Here is a 19,838-nt window from a genome sequence, read left to right on the forward strand (position 1 = left end):
TGGCATGCTCAATAAATTAATAAAACATGCATGTACTCTCACACACTTCCTAGAGGTAATCATCTGGAAAAACATTAAATTTAGAAATTGCCAAGCTTACCTAATATTGCATTAATTGTTACTAATTAATTTTGCAAAACAATGGATTGTTAGAAACAGAAAACTTTCCATTGAAAAATAAAGGATGGAAAAATTTTCCAGAAAATTTCTGCCCTGCATCTCTGATCTCTCATGGCTAACCATACAGTAGATAAACTTGTCCTCCATAAACCTGTCTAATCTCTCTTTAAATGCATATAAGTGACTGGCCATCACTACATCTTGTGGTTTTCTGTCATGATAGTCTTCTGCCTTTGCCCGGCCCACTTTGTCCAGCTAACCCGATTGTCGCTATTCTGTGTGCAGTTTTCTCACTCTTTCCATTGGCACATGAGCCAGCTGATATGGGTGGTACCATCTGAGGGGACAAATGCTTAGTGTGATGTATGATGAGGTCTACAAGCCTAAAGATGGCAAATAGGTGATAGCATTGCAATACTTTCAGTTTTCAGTGTGTTATCATGCTTTTATTCTGGCCATTGGGCCTGCAGTGGCCAAATCTGCAATGGTGTTTTCAAAGCTTTTAAGTCTCAAAAACAAAAACTACTATACAGTTTCATTGATGATGTCTGAGGAATGAAAATTAAAATATTTATTTATTTATTTATTAGATTTATATACTGCCCTTCCAAAATGGCTCAGGGCGGTTAACAAGGAATAGGCAGGAACATCTTCCAAAGATGGATCCATGGAGAGAGTACAACAGTTGGTTCACTGTTACCCTAACCCTGACCAAGGGCTGCACAGCTCCAGCCCTCCAATTGCTTTTAGTCTACAGCTCCCATCATCCCCTGCCACAGTGGCCAATAGGCAGGTATGATGGGAGCTGTAGTCCAACATTTGCAGGAGGACCAAAGTTTTGCAGCCCTGCCCTAACGCTTTCCTCTGTGCAGAAATGATTGCAGTTTTACCCTAATTGTTTGGGGGTAGGGGTGAATGAGGGATTATAAGACAGAGGAAGCTGTACATGCAGCAATGCTATCAACTATTTTCCCTCTCTAGGGGAGTAGAGGTTCCAAAAAAATCACTCTGAGCATTTGTCTCCTGAGATGGTAGCAATGGCTAACATTTGTGGGCTTGGCTCATGGATTACATGCTGCAGTGGGCAATTGCTATGACATGGTGGTTATCGGGCCTCTCGTGCACTGTTGCCTCTAAGGCGTGCGCATGTGCGTGTGCTCACAAGTTTTTGGATGTCCACTCAGTTCATTTTAGATGCCGCTCAGTTTGAATTAGGAAGGCCCCACTCTGGATGCATGTGTGCAGCCGCCCAGAACAAAACTTATTCCACACAGAGATGAAAAAAGTGAGAGCAACCAGTGCTCTCATGTCTGCCTCTTCCTCTATGTGGGCCCAGCATACACCTGATTTGGCTTCCCAGATGCTGTATTTATAGCATGAGCTATAAGGCATGTGGGCAGCGGGAGAGGCTCAGCATATGACTTTTGGCAGAGAGGTGTTGGCTTGATGAGAGAATTCCCTTTGTGGAGAATTGAACTCTAGAAAGTGACTGATACATTTTTAAAATGTAATAAAACCAATTGAAAACTTTTCAGAAAAAAAAAAAGTCTGATCTGAAAGTATTCAAACAGAGGCTTATATCCTCCTTTTCTGCTTTAAAATTTTGGATGGGCATCTGTCCATTTTTTAAAACCCAATCTTTATAAGATCAGTACTACTAAAAAATCCAGTTCAAGGAATCTGGGAATATTTATTTATTGACATATGCTTATACCGCCCAAAACTCACGTCTCTGGGCGGTTTACAACAAAAAACAGAAAAGTTAAAACATTAGTTAAAACAAATAAATGATGACAAAAAATAAAACATTGGTTAGAATAAATGACAGCAAAATGTTAAAACATTACAACAATTTTTAAAAAGATTAAAATAAATGACAGCAAAATGTTAAAACATTACAACAATTTACAATTTTTAAAAAGAATATTTTGTTTTAAAATATAGGACTTTGAATTCTCTTGCTATTTGACAATATTGGGGGAGAAGGGGACTCCAAGTTGTTTGTTATTCCAAATCTTCCACCTTTTGTTATACTTAAGGAGGGGAAAAATATCTGGTAAACTAAGGAAGGTTCCAGTTATCTGGTAAACTAGGAGAAGAATTTGGCAATAGATCTGTCTTTGGTTATAAGCCTGAGGAAATGTAAATAGATACACAGTAATTTCTATAGAGGAAATTATTGTTAATTATGGACTAGTAGTATTTGACACCATACTGACTTTCAAAGATTTATTGAAATAGTATGGATTTGTGTTGAAAATGTGGGGAAGAAATGGGTGACTTTAGTTACTGTTGGTGCACTTGCGCTAAAATGAGAATCTTTTGGATGCAGATTATGGTGTTGGTTAACCAAATATTGAATGTCCAATTGTCATGGGGTTCTAAAATGTGCCTGTTGAACTCTTTGCAGGGATCTGTAGCCAAAGAGAAAGAAATCCTTCTTTTCCACATGAATCTGTCTGCTAAATCGTTATATGCTCTGTATTTGATGTCTAAAGAAATTCATCAGTGAAATAATGGTATATAAGATTCTGGGATTTGACTACTTTGAACAAAATTAGATGGTATATTTGTGTAAAAAGTGGTGAATTGGAATCCAACAAATGTGAGAAGGAATGGAAATGTAGGAAATTTTGGAATACTAGGCAAAATGTTAGGGTAAACTCTTTTCTTCTATGGTAATTGTATCACCGGTTCTATGCAAGCTTTGGTAACTTTAACTTTATGGTTCTAACTATATTTATAAAGTTTCTTACAGTTTTTATTAAAGTGTTTTAGAAAAGTTAATGAAACCGGCTGCAGTTGGGGCATTGAGTTAATAAACTCAGTAACCCGGTGAGCTATTGAGGTAGTGTACTCAGAGCTGATTCTTTTACCCTTTCTGTTGGGAGTATAGCCCTGTTCAGATATTAAGTTGTATGTACATAAGGGAATCTGTACACACTTACATGTGTTTGTGTGAATGACTGTATATGTGTTGATTTAGAAAGTGAACCTGGGTACAGGTCTCTCAAATGCATGGTACAGATAGGACATGTACTATTGTTTGTGCATTGAACATAATGTCCGAATAATTACCTGTGTACAGATCTGTACACTGATAGTACAGAATACATGGATAGGACTTGTGTCCTGTGCTCTGGGCTTTCTGCTTCTTGCATTCTAACCTCCTGGATTAGAGTGGTGTAGCTGCATGATTTAAGGCTCTTGTGGAGCACTTGTGGGTAACAATGACATCACTTGAGGGTTTCAGATGCAGCTGTGTAGTACTGCTTTGCTGTCTACTTTACTCTGAGCAGAGGGCCTCCTTCACCTCTGGAGTAAAGGACAGGTGCTTGCATGCCAGTAGAGCCTTGAAAAGTTGTGTGTTGGGTCATGGTACCTACCCAGTGGGTTGCTGCTAGGTATGATTAGAATGACGTACATGCCTCCACCAATGTGGTCTGTCTTCCTCCCACTGGGTATGTTCCTGAAGCATTTCTCCTTCCAAGTCTAGGGCTATCAGTTGGTCTATGCTCACTTTTCCACTGGAAGCATGTTGCTTTTTGTTTCTTGGCTCTTCTGCTACTTATTTTGTGGCTGTGCTTCTGCATGGTTCAGAGAAGGGTGTTTGTTTTTTAAGCAAAGAGTATCTATGGGTTGGTGCCCTCTTCTTGTGTGCTGCATTTGTTTCTTGTACGCGTGGTCTTGGGACTTGTGTTTAATTGCATATGCACTATATAAAACATTGTAGAAACTGTGTTCTTTTTACTGGTGATTATTTGCTGCTATGATTTGCTTAATGGGGGAAAGCAATTTCAGATGTGTAGTTTGTGGTCAGTGTTCTCTCTAATGTTTTTCACCTGTGTGCGGGAATGAGTTTTGTTCTGGGCGGCAGTATCAAGGCAGTGTGTGCACATGTGCATTCAGGGTGGTGCCTTCCTAAAGCAGGATCTAAAATTAACTGAGCGGACATTTTTAAAAAAGTATGAGCATGCGCACGTGTGCATGCCTTAGAGCGAACACTGTTTGTGGTATGCCACTGCAGTTTCATTGAGCTGACTAAAAAAGAAGTTAAATAACTCTCTTGGTAACAATTTTAATATTGGGAACTTGCCAGTGGTTGACAGCAATGCCAGTGGCACATGGAAGAAGGGAAATGAAGAGAGAATACAGTTTACATGTGTGAAAATTGGGACTTTCCTTGTCATTTGGGTTTTCCTATGTTTGGGGAATTGTCAGCTCGTTTGGTTTGGTAGAATGAGGAGGACTTTCTCTGTATATATTCTTGTGCTGTGTTTTTTTTAAAAAAATTAATTTACCAGATTTCTTCTCTATTCTTGGCACTCCACCAGACTTCTTAATCCTGCCAAAAATGTGTGATGCTTTTTTAAAAAAGGTACATGGTGTACACTTTGAAGAGGCTTCTTTTTCCTTTTTGATCTTTGGGGAAAAAAATCCTGGCACTGCCAAAATAACACCTATGATATTGGCATCATGATTCAGCATTTCTACCATGTTTACTTTCTAATAAACAAATGCCATTGCAGTCATGTAAGGGGATGGGACCAGGATGGGTTTAGAGATTGCTGCTTTTCTCCATGTCTTCAGGAGAATTCATTCACATTAGTGCTGTTACCAAAATTAATAATTTCTCTGTTTAGAATCTGGATTTGCCTAGTTGGGATGCGGTACAAACTGAACACTATCTCAACTGCTCTTTTGTAGCTCAGGATGCAAATTACGCTTTTGCACATGCACAGAATAAGTAACTTAGAGGTCTATTCTTAGTCCAAATTTTAGACACCAGTTACTCCTCGGATATATTCCCAAGGGTGATTTTAAAGCTCCAGGGTGTGATCCAGGCCTGATTTATATACTGAATATGCTCATTAGCTAGCGGCTAGCATACAAAATTAGGCCTGTCTCATAGTGTCACCAAGTGACCAAGTTCTTTTATATAGTGACCATGTAGGATCTGGGCGCAAGGAAGAAAGGAGATCAAACCAATCCTAAATGATTCAATGGGCTTTATTGAGTATAAAAGAATAACAACATCAATCTAACTGAACAGAAAGCAGAACATTCTATCAGTATTACTAACAGTATTTCAACCCTAGCCAGCACCAATATTCACCCAGTGTTCCTAACTAACATATGTGTGTGTATTAAATCTTTCTAGAGCCTAATACAATTCAGATATAGACAGAAGAAAGTGGGGGAGGTAAGGAAGGCTGAGGGCTGGCATGGTTTGGGGAGATCAGGAATTAGTAGAGGGACGAGGGGAAAGGAGAAGAAGGGGAAAGGATGGAGGGATCCAAGGCTTGTGGGGTGGCATATTACCAGGATCAGAGGCTTGAGAATGGTGGAGCTTTCAGCTGAAGGAGAGAAGCTTTTGGCTGGAGACAGGAGCTTTTAGATCAAGCATGCAGTTTGCTCAGAGCACGGCTGAGAGTCAGAGCACCATGGCTGGGGAAGTCTTGACTTCTCACTTCGGAGCAGAAGTCACAAACAGTCCCTTCTCCCATGGAAAGAGTTCCTGCCCCTAGCCCCACGGCTTGGGCAGCAAACCCTTGGATTGCTCATGAGCAGATCTTGCTTGTAGGCACAAGATTGCTTGCAGGCACAAGACTGCTAGTTCTCTGTCCAGTAAGCTTCATTCTTTATAGTTGTATTTTCCTTTGATCTCTCATAGAGTCTATTTGAATTCTCCTCATCTTTTCCTGGGTCCCCAAAAAGGTGACAACTTGCTGTTACCTTCTGGATATCATATTTTAATTATTCAGCCAGTCCAGAGAGATCTCAATCTCATCTTCTGTTAGCTGCTATCTTGAGGAGGGGACATTGCCCAAAGCGAATCTGCATCTCTGAGTTGCAAATAGGCCCCTTCTCTTGTCCCAGATTTGCTAGCCTGGTCCCAAAAGGTGTTAAAAGTCAGGAGTTAGTGAGAGAATTAGTTCTATTTGTGTGAGACAGCAATTACATTATTTCTTGTGTACCTCTATCTAGTGTGTAATTATAACAAGAGAATATTTAAAGTAACATAAAAAGGGGTACATGTGTGAGACGAGTTAATCAATACATTTGACTGAGGCAGAAGCATCCTGTCAGTGAGGAAAAGGGATAATTTCAGCAGTGTGAGACTGATAATTAAGCCTGACCCATTGAGTCTCTTGTGAGTTCCACAAACACTGATAAACAATGCTAGATTACCCCTGCCTCTACAATTCATCTATCAGGCACTACCCAGGCAGATCTGGGTGTCAATTCACCCTCATGTTCAGGCATTAATTCCTGTCTTAATAAAATGGAACCAGACACAGGCCTGAATTCCACATACTTCTGGGTTGGTACCTCTGAGTCTAAGGTTGGGGTACATGTGCCCCAACAAGGGCCTCTTGGTAAAGACTAGCCATGCTCCTGAGTCTTGGTGGGAAAGAAGCTGAACTGATCAAGCTTCCTAGCCGAAGTAGAAAATTGCATATAAAAAGCGTCTGTTGCCCTGCTAGCTGTTCCCCTAGCCTGACTTTGGGGGCGGGGGGGGGGGGGGGAGGAGGAGACAAGCTTCTAATGAGACAAAAAAAACTTCCTCCCAGATGCCTTAGTCTTCAGTGCCTGTTGCCACACTTGCATTGAACAGCAAGACATTGGAGAGGAAAGATTCCCTCTCTTGCAGAATGAAGTTACAGAACAACCTGCTCATTGCCAAAGGTGGAATGAGATCTTAAATACCTCCAGGCTCAGATTGCTGTTCCCAGGTTCTGCTGGTCTTGTGGTAGCAAGCATGACTTGTCCCCTTAGCTAAGCAGGGTCTGCCCTGGTTGCATATGAAAGGGAGACTAGAAGTGTGAGCACTGTAGGATATTCCCCTTGGGATGGAGCCACTCTGGGAAGAGCAGAAGGTTCCAAGTTCTCTCCTTGGCAGCATCTCCAAGATAGGGCTGAGAGAGATTCTTGCCTGCAACCTTGGAGAGGCCGCTGCCAGTCTGTGAAGACAATACTGAGCTAGATGGACCAATGGTCTGACTCAGTATATGGCAGCTTCCTATGTTCTCTGCCTAGAGAGCAGGCCAAAGGGACGGCCCTCTGGGCTGGAGTCCAGCACTCCTCCTCTGCCCTTCCTGGTCCCTACTGGTGTGGTGGCTTGGGAAGTGCAAGGCACTTGGCATGAAAGAGGCTGGTTCATTGGGGGATACCAGTTCAATGAGTGTCAGTTTCCAGTTCTGTGATTTCTGGCTCTGGGATTTCCCAGCTGGCAGGTTCGGACAGGCTCTAGCTTAGTGTCAGGCCCTGTACCCTCTAAGGCGTGCGCATGCTCACAAGTTTTTGGATGTCTGCTCAGTTCATATTAGATCCCGCTCAAGTTGAATCAGGAAGGCCCCAATCTGAATGCACATGCACACACACTGCCTTGATACTGCCACCCAGAACAAACTCATTCTGCACAGAGATGGGAAAAAAATAAATTAGAGGGACCACTGGTTTCAGAACTTGGGACTGGAATTGGCTCTTCTGGCCTAATTGGTGCCCTATCTACAGGGTTGGACTCTGTGCTATTGCTATGGGGGTCATCACCAGTCTTCCCTGTGACAGGAGATTCCAAGGCGTTGTTGACTACAACTCCCATCATTCCCAGCCAGAGGCCATTACAGCTGGGGATGATGGGAGATGCAGTCATCAGCATTTGGCAGTCACTGTTGCAGGGGACACTAGACATGACAGTCTCACTAGCAACTAAAGAGTTATTTTACATGGTGATCATCTGTTCACAGGACAGCTTTTTCTCATTTAATAAAGGAGGAACAACTACCTTTAAGTGAGTTGCCATGTGAAGAAAGCTTCCAAAGAACAGGTTGTCATGCCATTATTCAAGTTGTCATATGAATAACATGGTAATCTGAATCCCATCCCATCCCATCCATTCAGAGAAAACAGCAAAATAAAATGCTTGTGATACTATGGTGAGCATTGCTAAGAAAGTCTGAGGAAAAGCTGCAGACAAAGGGCCTGAAAGTCTCCGTTTGGATGCATTTGTTGGTGGTTGTCCTGCAGCTGATTACATGTGTGAAACGAGCCTAATACACCTCTGCGCCCAGAGCATCTGCTTTGAGGCTGTAATGCTAGATGTACTTACCTAGGAGTATGTCCAATTGAACTCAGTGAGACTTGCTTCTGAGTAGACACGAATTGGCTTAAAGTCTAACCTACTGTGGTCTGCACTAATAACATAACAACAAATATTTATATACCACTTTTCAACAAAAGTTTCCAAAGCGGTTTACATAGAGAAATTATTTACTTATTTATTTATTTACTAATTTACTTATATAAAATAAATAAATAAAGTAACTAGAGATGGATCCCTGTCCCCAAAGAGCTCACAATCTAAAAAGAAACAAGATAGACACCAGCAACAGTCACTGGGGATACTGTGCTCGGGGTGGATAGGGCCAGTTACTCTCCCCCTGCTAAATAAAGAGAATCATCACATTAAAGAGGTGCCTTTTTGCTCAGTTAGCCAGTCTTTGCTCAGTTAGCAGCGCTCTCCATCTTGCTGTCTGTTGAGAAGTAATAACACTTTTTATTAGGAAAAAAAATGACCAGTGAATTATTCTGGGAAGCGCAGGGAAAAATAACTTAAATCAATGAAGATATACCCTGCAATTTTGGTTTATGGAAATCTAAAATATAATAAAAGTTTTCTTTTACATCTGAGTGGCTTATTTCCTCCATTGTTTTGTCAGGGGAAACCATTAAAGACTCAAGCAGAGATCATGTTCATTGCTTGCTAATTGCAGCTAACAAATGGGGAGCCAGCCTCTGGATCATATATTCATAAGAACAGGCTTGCTGGGTCAGGCCCAAGGCCTATCTAGGCCAGTATCCTGTTTCCCATGGTGGCCCACCATATGTCTCTAGGAAGCCTGCAGGCAAGAGATGAAGGCATGCCGTCTTTCCTGCTGTTGCTTCCCTGAAACTAGTATTCAGGGGCATCCTGCCTCTGAACATGGAGGTAGCCCATAGCCATCAAGACTAGTAGCCATTGATAGCCCCTCTTTTCCTTGGAGCAAAATTCCTCCATGGTTTTTGATTATAAAAAAAGTCCTAGCCCCAGGAGGATCAGTAACCAGAGACAGTCTTTGATAAGTCATACTTGTTGTTTTACCAAAGTTTTTCAGCCTTGGACCTTTCCAGTGAATTGTAAGCAACAAATAGCTGAGTCATTTGATAAAATCTAGTGAGCAGAGCTGTTCTTATGTGTCCAGTAGAGGCATGGCCCACTTGTGCATCCTAGTCAACCAGTAGAAGACTAGTGACCACACATGATGAGTGAGTGGGGCAGACAGAAAATAGATTGATCATATGTTTTCTAGTAAAAACTGACTCAAAGGTCTTGTGTGTACATTCCTACAAAACCCCCACAGAACACACATTGCGTCACCACGATATCCTTCTCATTTTGATTTGGTAACTTTATCTGTTAACAAAGGACTGAGCTGTGACACTTCGAAAAACCCTTTTAGTCCCCGTTTTTCTCTTGTTATAACATCATCTAGCACAGGGGCAGCCAACCGGAAGATCTCCAAGCTGTTGTTGGACTACAAATCCCATCACCCCCTGCTGCAGCAAATTGTGGCTGGAGGCACTGATGGAATTTGTAATCCAACAACTACCAGAGAGCCCCAGATTGGCCACTCCTTCACAAGTGTTGAAAAGCAGTATCTAAAGAATAGTAATAAAAATAGTGTTTGTTTCCTCATTTGGGTTTGTTCCCTCCTCAGTTCTGTATCTGCCCTCTTGGAAGGGCTGTTAAAATTGTTGCTTTGCAAACCATCCAAAGCAGCTCTTTTACAGTCTGCATATTATCCACCATTTGGCTCAATATCTCATAGAAACAGACTCAGCCAACTGGTAATGGAAAGAATCTGAGGGACACTGGAACTTGAAATGAGTTGTATCCTTTGAATATCCAAAAGAATGGGCTGCATGTAATTTTGGACTAATAAGCTTTGAACTGCATATTCGTATAATTGGAATAACATGTAATTTGCCCATTAGGCAGCTTAATAGTTGGAATGCGTTTTTTGCTTTTCAACTTGTTTCTGCAGGCAAAGAATTGTTCGGTCTTTCTCCAAACTCTCAGAACTGTTGACGAACATAATGGAGATAGAGTTTAGTTTTCTAAGACTGCAAAACCTCTTTCCCTCTTTGGACTTTTTCAAAAGCTGAGTTCTCTTTGGTACATTTTTCTTTTTGAAGTTGTATCCGAGAAAAGAAGCTGTGCCATGATTGCAAGCAGTTAGGATTTCAGTTGTCTGATGGCCCAAGTAGCCTTATCTCGTAAGGAAGGTGCTCTAGGCCCCTGATCATCTTGGGTGCCCTCTTCACCCGAGTTCAAATCCCCATTCAGCCATGATACTTGCTGGGTGAGTCTGGGCCAGTCACTTCTCTCTCAGCCTAACCTACTTCACAAGGTTGTTGTGAGGAGAAACCTAAGTATGTAGTACACCGCTCTGGGCTCCTTGGAAGAAGAGCGGGATATAAAATGTAAAATAATAGTAATAATAAAACATCTGTGAGGGACTGTATGTGTGTCACCAAGGGGGTGGGACTACTGCCAAAAATAGTTTATAGCTCTAGAAGGTTCCGAGGTCCTGTCTACGCAAATGTAGACATCCAAAGTGTGGCGGACAATAGGACCACTACAAGAACTACTGTTACAGATAAGCAAACTGATTTTCCAAATGTGGTCTCACTGTAGATTTGTATAAGGGCATTATGATATTAGCAGTTTTATTTTCAGTTCCCTTCCTAATGATGGGCATGGGACTAGACTTTTCCACAGCTGCTGCACATCCTACCCAGATTGTTCTAACCAGTTTTCCTACCCCGTTTTTTGGTTTTGTGAATGCCCTCAATAAGTCCTTTTTGAGCTAGTGATAGTCTTTTAGGCTAGTAACTTTCTTGCAGCAGTGTTTCATGAGTGTGAGTGATATCCAGCCCTTCCCAAAACTCTGTTTTCCATTCAACAGCTATTCTTCTGTGTGTTTTCTTACAGGCTAAATATATGGCTGGCTGGTATGAACCCCTTCTTCTTCCATGCCGTGAATGTAATCCTGCACTGCCTGGTGACACTTGTGCTGATGTACACTTGTGACAAAGCTGTTTTCAAGGACAGCCGTCTTGCTTTTGTCACAGCTCTCTTCTTTGCTGTCCATCCCATTCACACTGAGGCCGTAAGTAGATGAGACGGTGAACACTACAAGAGCTTCCTTTTCTGTTCCATGAAAACACAAAATCTGCCCAGTAATTGAAAGTGTACCTTTGCCACAGTAAGTGTGACACTGGCTCAGCATAAAGGCGATATGTGCCTCTTAGTATGTCCTACCCTTGCTTCAAAAGGTCAGCAACAAAAGTGCTATTCTGTTGAGAGAGGAATAATTGGCATAGCAGGGGAGATTAAGAGTAAACTTTTTATTAAAGCTTTCTAACCACAATAGTACCTTGACACAGAGCTTCTCAAACCTGGGTCCAGTGTTTCTTCTAAGGTGTGCACGTGTGCCCACTCTCACACATTTTTTGATGTCCGCTTAGTTAATTTTAGATCCCACTGAAGTTGAATCAGGAAGGCCCCATTCTGAATGCACATGTGCACACCCTGCCTTGATACTGCCACCCAGAACAAAACTCATTCCGCTTACAGATGAAGAAAATTCGAGAGAACACTGCTTGGGTCCCTTGATATTGTTGGATTACAACTCCCATAATCCCCAAATAAAGATCATTGTGGCTGGGGATTATGGGAGTTGTAGTCCAACAACATTTTGAGACTCGAGGCAGGGCTTTTCAGTCTTAACACCTTAATTTTATTGATTGAATGATTGCTTGTTAAATTGATATACCACCTTTCATTAAAACAATCCCAAGGCTGTTCACACAGAAAAGTTAAAACAAGACTATAAAAATACACAATTAAAATATTAAGCTAAAATATAAAAAACATGAATCTGACTAAAAGGATTTAAAATATAAGCATAAAATAACCATACAAAATACAATATACAAAGAAGCAGCAGCAGAGACAATCATATAAAAGCCTGGGTAAAAAGCCAAGATTTAACACGCTTTCTGAAAACTGTAATGGAGACCGAGGAGTGAATAGCCACCGGGAAAGCATTCCAGAGTCTGGGGGTAGCAACAGAGAAGGCCCTGTCCCGCATGCATGACAGCCGAGCCTCCCTCATAGTCAGCACCCGGAGCAGAGCCCCTTCAGATGACCTTGTCAAGCAGGCAGCAACCCTTGGGAACAGGCAGTTTCTCAAATATCCTGGGCCCAAACCGTTAAGGGCTTTAAAGGTCAAAACCAACACCTTTAATTGGACCCTGAAACAAACTGGTAGACAGTGCAGCTCTTTCAAAATGAGTGTGATGTGATTCCAGTCGGCAGCTCCAAATAAAATCCTAGCTGCCACATTTTGCACTATATGCAATTTCCAAATATTCTTCAAGGGCAGCCCCATGTAGAGTGCATTACAGTAATCTATCCATGACATGACTAAGGCATGGGTAACTGTAGCCAGATCTGCCTTTTCGAGAAAGGGATGCAGCTGGCACACTAGCTGAAGTCATGCAAAGGCACCGCTGGCCACCATCTCCACCTGAGCTTCCAGAAGCAGAGCCAGGTCCAGCAGTACCCCCACGCTGTGTACTTGCTCCTTCAAGGGGAGTGTAACCCCATCAAGAACCTTAATCTAAGCAAGGTTACTTAGAAGTAAATACTATTTGGTTCAAGGGACTTTCTTCCACTTATGCATGCTCAGGGCTGCAAATATATGCTTAGAATTGTAGATATGATTCTAATTAAGAGCCTTAAGCAGCATACTTGGACTAAACACCAAGTGTTTTTTTATTTGAAGAATAATGGGACGCTTGGCTGTTGCACCTTTGAAAAATAATTGAGATGTTTGTCCTGCTGAGACATTGTTCTGTCTCTCTTTCTCCTCTAGCATCATCTCTCCTACAGCACAGAAAACTAAACCTGCATTCAGAAAAACTTCCCAGTTATATTTATGCCCCGAGAGAATAATAAACTTCATAACATGCTGTAAATTGGATTGTGCATACAGTTCTAAATTAGAGGCTCAGAACAGAGCTGAAAACATTGATCAGTTAATCACTGTGACTAATTCATAACTGCCTGAAATCCTGATTTTAAAAATGGGTTGGTACCAACACATCATGTATAGTAACAATAAATAACATGTATATAACATGTTATTTTTTAAATGTTATAATGAAATAAATTGAGCACCTTTCTTATGAGGCAAGGCTACAACACCTGGAGCTTCTGAGTTTAGAAAAAAGATGACTGCGGGGAGACATGATAGAGGTCTATAAAATCATGCATGGTGTGGAGAAAGTGGATAGAGAGAAATTCATCTTTGTCTCACACAACACTAGAACCAAGGACCATCCCATGAAATTGATTGCCAGGAAATCTAGGACCAACAAACGGAAGTACTTTTTCACACAACACATAATCAACTTGTGAAATTCTCTGCCACAAGATGTGGTGACAGCCGAGAACCTGGATGGCTTTAAGAGGGGTTTGGATAATTTTATGGAGGAGAAGTCTATCATCGGCTACTAGTTGGAGGGCTGAAGAACACCTCCAGAGTCAAGGGCAGGTTGCCTCTGAGTACCAGTTGCAGGGGAGTGACAGCAGGAGAGAGGGCATGCCCTCAACTCCTGCCTGTGACTTCCAGTGGCATCTGGTGGGCCAGTGTGTGAAACAGGATGCTGGACTAGATTGGCCTTGGGCCTGATCCAGCAGGGCTGTCCTTATGTTCTTATAACATGAAATGTTTAAGAGGGTATATAGCACAGTGCATAGCACTTCTCCTGAATGTTCAAATTCCATCTTGTTGTGGTTCATACACCACCCTTGTAACTCAGGCTGGTATTGGTACCCCATATTGAAAATGTGGGGCTGAGGCTGAGAGGGACTTGCCTAAGGCCACTTATTGAGTTCATGGCAGATAAGAGATGCATGCTGGAGACATCCCAGTTCATAGCTCTTTCTCAATACAGCCACTTTGATAGGCTGCATTGATTGTCCAAAACTCATGCATTATTTCAATATTCCCCCCACTCCTTGATAACAAATGTATTTTAAAATCAAGTAGGAATCAAATTCAGAGTTAAAAAAACACCTTTTTTCCAGGAACTAAAATGACCCAGCCTTTTAAAGAGCTGAAAAAAATGTTTCAGATGTTTACAAGTCTGGACCACTAGGCACCTGGGATTTTTCTGCTTTGGGGCACAGTTCTTTGAGAACATCCTCTCTCAAGCGCCACCAAAACGAATGTGGCTCACGAAGGCGAACTCATTGGAGTACTATGCTCTTGTTTATTTAACCAGTATTTCCCAAGCCTTTCTTATGAGTATAAGGATATTCACATGACTGGGAGGTGGGGTGGGGGGGAAGGCTGTGCAAAACCTCCCTCCCCAGGGTTAGGTGGGGGTTAGCAGGCTTAGGTGGGCAGGCAGTGCCAGGATCCTTGTGCTGCACACGAGCTGCCTAACCCAGGCTGGGCTGCTCGTGAGAACAGCCTTTGTGTCTCCTGATCAGGAAGGCAGTATTTGTTTTCCTCCCCAAATGTAACAATGGCCATGTTCATACAGTTACTATCAGTTTAGTAATCCTACCTGTGCTTTTAACTCTTTCTTGCTGTGGTTTTGTTCACAGCATTTCTTCTTCCTGCCTGCTAAATGTTAAGTTTCCCTCGTTCCATCAAACTCTCCTAGCATTCCGTCACACTCTGCAGCGACCAAGACCAAGAAGCAGAACCTTAGGCAAGGCTATGCAGATAGAACATGTCTTGCTTTATTTTCTTTATTAAGATATTTGTATCCCACCTCTCCAGTTTGTTTCCACTCCCTCCAATACTGTTTGGGGCACCTAACAATAAAAAAAGATAAAACAATATAAATTAGTCAAAAGACCTGATTAAAAACCAGGTTCATAATGGCTCCTAGAACTTGCCATCCCTTGTGTTCATATCTTCAGCTAGTGAAGAGGATTCAGAAGTACTCTTGTAATTGAAAAGTGAGCGTGCAACAGGCTGCATTATGTATGAAGTGTTGTAAATGACAACTTGATTTTTCTAGCTTTCCTCTCCAAACTACGTTCTCTTTGGGAGTGAATGGGCTAGTAAATACAGTGACTAACATACTGCACAACCAGCCTCCCATCCAAGAGGGATGCAGGCTACATGGCACTCACTATTGTCTGGACACTCAGACAATGGGGAAAGCTCTGTGCAACCCAAACACTACATCCAAGCAGCTGTGACCTGCTCCCATAATATCCGGCGACTAGGTCACAGCTGCCACCTAATGGCGCAGCGGGGAAATGCTTGACTAACAAGCAGAAGGTTGCCAGTTTGAATCCCTGCTGGTACTATTTTGGGCAGCAGCGATATTGGAAGATGCTGAAAGGCATCATCTCAATGGTAAACCTCTCCTGTATCCTACCAAAGAAAACCACAGGGCTCTGTGGGCATCAGGAGTCGAAATCGACTTGACGGCACACTTTACCTTTCGGTCACAGTTGCTCTGACGCAGTGCTTAGGATGCACAGAGCTCCCCCTATGGTCTCTAGGAGCATCCTTGTGATGGTGAGTGCCATGGAGCCAGTAAACCTGCATCCCTCTTGGATGGGCAGCAGGCTGTGCAGTATGTCTGCCAGCAGGTTTGAGATTTAGGGAAAATGGAAATGGCTTGCCTTGCTAGGATCCTTTCAGAAAAGATTTTGTATTGAATAACAAAGAAGACTTGAAGGCTTTCTAGATGCCTCCCAGGCTGTTTTTATGAGTTAAATCAGCCAGTCTTTAGGATAATGCACCCTTTAGGGAGAGAAAAATCCTTTAATTTGGAAGTGGAGGTGTTGAAGAAGAAAACAGGTGTGTTTTCAGTGAATATATATTTATTTGTGTGTGTATACGTGACTGCAAAGCAAATGCCAGAACTTTGAAGATGAATTAACTTGGTTATGAGCCGACTTTCAGGAGAGGCATTCTGATTTCTTGATATTTAGGAGGTAAAGTGTTGAAATAACATGAACACGTTATGAAAAAACTGGCCAGTTTAGAGACTGGGAAAACTCTTTGCACATTATCTGAGGGTGATTAAAATGTATGCATGAACTGGGAATTGCCTAACCTTTTGTTGGTGAAGTTTACCATGGTTACGAATTATTGTGGTAGCCTGTGGGGAGGGCTTTCCCTTATGGCTATTTCTTGTTGTAATAATATTAGGTTTTTAAAGAGCACTGCTTCAGGATTATAGACCTGCAAGGACTATAAACACAGCAGGTTGAAAAAGGATTGTCTGCAGCTCTGAAAACACTCCCTTAAGTTCTTCTCTTCCCTTGCTCCTCTTCTTCCTCAGATCTCAAATTTTGGACTAAATTGATTTAGGCTAATAAACAGACTCAAATCGCATGTTAAACTCAAATGTGTGTAGCAATACTCTGGCTGCCTATTTAAATGTGGCTTCCAGTGGGGGTGGTTGGGAGTGGAGAAACAGTGGTGGAGATCCCCTCACTCCAAATGACCCCAGTGGCTTTGCCCCCCAGGTTTTAAATGTCTGTTTTTCTATGTTTAAAACCACACGAGGAGGTGATTTGGAGTAGGGGAAAGGGTTAAGCACCCATTCCCTTGCTTCCCTGTTCATAATTGCAGCCTCCTAAAGCGGCTTTTCTTAATAAAAATATCCATATGCACTGTAGCATATATTTTGTGTGCTAAGTGGTGTTTCCTCTCTCACCTCTTGCGTGACTGCTCTCTTGCTTTTTCAGCATGGATTGAGAGTTTGCCACACAGTGGTTGAAACTGGAGCCCTTACAGTTAAAAATAGAGCCTCCATGTTCAGAAGCAGAATACCTCTGATTCCTTATCACTGTGAGTGAATAACAGAGGATGGGCACTTCTGCCATGATCTATCTGCCTGTGAGCATCCAAGAAGCACTTGCTCATCCGTGTCTCACTATCTGTATTGATGGATTTATAGCCCACTTTCCTACAAATTTGTGCTAGAAGTGGTGAACAAAGACAATGGGAATCTTTTAAAAAAGCAATTTAAATTTACCATAAACATTGAGACAGAAATGACCAGCATCAACCATACTTATTCTGAGCTAGAATCCTCCTTTAAATCGCTCCTGAATTAACTTATCCATTATTTTTTGGGTGCCGTTTCTAAAAGTCCTTTCTTTACTCTAATGTATCCTAACGCTACATTGCTGTCTACAGTGTGAAATAAAATACTGTTAATTTTTATCTCCTTGGTAAAATAGTAGTATCATTAAATGCCTTTTTGCAGAAATGAGAGTGAGAGATGAGGATCAGGAAAAAATAACTCTGCAAAGCCTGAAGATAGCTTCTCATGTAGTGGTGTTATGTAATTGCAGTTGTAACCATTTCTTCTTCTTTTTCTGTCTCTTTTTAGGTAACTGGTATAGTAGGCAGAGCAGATGTCCTGGCCTGTCTACTATTTCTGTTGGCTTTTCTCTCCTATAATAGGTACGGTTCTCTTGTTTTATAAATGCTTGTAGATTTCAAGGGGGATAAATAATGAAGAAATTGTGAGAGATGTCTTGTGTTGGCAAACTCAGTGCCTGCATTCATAATCCTGTTTCTTTTCCTATATCTTTTTTTCTTTGCAGTGGATGGGGAAGAGCAGCTGAAAGCAGCTGCAAAACCATATGCCTTAAATTAAGGGAAGTGGACACAGTATTGCAGCACATCTGGTCATGGGAGTCCTTCATTCTTACTGTGTTATCAGCTGCACTGGACCCCTGACAGTACTCTCATTCTAGTGTGTGCCATTTTTCCTAATTGGCTTCTCAGGATCTAAAACTCTGGTGATCTTTAAAAAAAAAAAAAAAAAAAAAAAGACAAGAGGCTTCAGGAGGAGGCAGTGTGGACAAGAAGTAGCAGCTCCCTGACTTCTCTATCTGCTACGTCTCTGCTTCACATTGCTCCTTCCCTAAGCTGATCTTCCTTTAGGAGAGGAGAGCTGGTTTTGTGGTAGCAAGCATGACTTGTCCCCATAGCTAAGCAGGGTCTGCCCTGGTTGCATATGAATGAGAGACTTGATGTGTGAGCACTGCAAGATATTCTCCTCAGGGGATGGAGCTGCTCTGGGAAGAGCAGAAGCTTCCAAGTTCCCTCCCTGGCTTCTCCAAGATAGGGCTGAGAGAGATTCCTGCCTGCAACCGTGGAGAAGCCGCTGCCAGTCTGTGAAGACAATACTGAGCTAGATAGACCAATGGTCTGACTCAGTATATGGCAGTTTCCTATGTTCCTCCAGGATTCCAGATGTGTATTTGTAGGGATAATTAAACATTGGGAACCTTGGGCGAATGGGAGACAGTAGAGCATGTGGGGGGAGATCTGGAGCCAGGGAAGCAGCAGGTAGAGAAAAGGTTAAGGCCTTTGCTGTCTCTTTGCTTCTAATTGTCCACCTCCTGAAACAGCATTTCTCTTGGGGGGGGGTGGAGGGCGGGAAGACCATCAAGGTTTCTTTACACTAGGGATGGTGGTAGCATGAATTGTCCTCTTTGCTAAGCAGGGTCTGCCCTGCTTTGCATTTGAATGAGTGGCTACATGTGGGAGCACTGCCAGATATTCCCTTTAGGGGATGGGGCCACTGGGAAGAGCATCTGCATGCTTGCATGCAGAAGGTTCCAAGTTCCCACCCTGGCATCTTCAGAGAGGGCTGGTAGAGATTCCTGCCTGCAACCTTGGAGAAGCTGCTGCCAACCTGTGTAGGCAATACTGAGCTAGATAGACCAATGGTCTGACTCGCTTTAAGACAGCTTACTATGTTCCACTTTGCGCATAATGTTCAGTTAGGCTTCCAAGTATGATAGTTTCCACAGTGGACAGAGGGAGCAAAAGGTTTGAGGGTGGGGCTGTGTAGCCCAGTGGTAGAATATCTGCTTAGCATGCAGAAGGCCCCAGGTTCAATCCCCAGCGTCTCCAAGTGGGGCTGAGAAAAATTCCTGCCTGGAGACCTGCTGCCAGTCAGAATGCCCAACATTGAGCTAGATGGAGCAATGGCATGGCTCAGTAGATGGCAGCTTCCTGTTTTCCTATGCACCTGCTGTTTCCTGGGACATTCTCTGTACTCTTGGCTGTGCTCAGAATCTGGGAATGTGGGGAAAATGCTTTGTAGAGACAGCACCCCCAATTGTGAGTTCTGTGTGCATGGTGGGTTGTACACGGAGCTATTGCACAGGTGTTCCTCTTGGGTTCATGTCCGTAGAATCGCACATGCAGGCATCCCTTTGCACATACAAAGCTCCCCCTTCCGTTTGATTGGGAAAGCCTTGGGTCAGCAGAGCTCCCTATGTGTATTGACTTTCACATGTTATTCTCGGACATTTGACTCATCTGAGTCCATTCGAGCCTGTGGTTGAATTGGCTCCATACTGAAATATCTAATCCCATTGAAGGTAAGGGTTATTACATGGATAAATAATTGTGTCTTGTAATTACTGTGAATGCCTGGCAACCTCTCCTGTGCTGCAAGTAAAGGATCACAGTTTGCATGCTCTTAAAATATTTGGTTTCTGGCAGTTACAACAGTGAAGATTAATGGCATGCAGAGTAAATATGCCTCTTTAAAAGCTTTTTACTGTAGCATCAAATATGACTGTATCTTTGGTCAAG

General features: G+C 42.4%; 1 protein-coding gene across 3 annotated transcripts in view; it reads left to right on the forward strand.

The window, feature by feature from the left end:
- Positions 1-19,838, forward strand: part of TMTC1 (transmembrane O-mannosyltransferase targeting cadherins 1) — a 232,675-nt gene that overhangs the window by 7,237 nt on the left and 205,600 nt on the right. For all 3 annotated transcript variants that reach the window (XM_053252491.1, XM_053252492.1, XM_053252493.1), the window contains exons 2-3: positions 11,159-11,336; positions 17,611-17,684. In XM_053252491.1, coding sequence (XP_053108466.1) covers positions 11,159-11,336; positions 17,611-17,684 — 252 coding nt within the window. The remainder of the gene's footprint in view (positions 1-11,158; positions 11,337-17,610; positions 17,685-19,838) is intronic.

Source organism: Hemicordylus capensis, chromosome 5 (assembly GCF_027244095.1).
Source record: "Hemicordylus capensis ecotype Gifberg chromosome 5, rHemCap1.1.pri, whole genome shotgun sequence".
Classification (NCBI taxonomy): Eukaryota; Metazoa; Chordata; class Lepidosauria; order Squamata; family Cordylidae; genus Hemicordylus; species Hemicordylus capensis.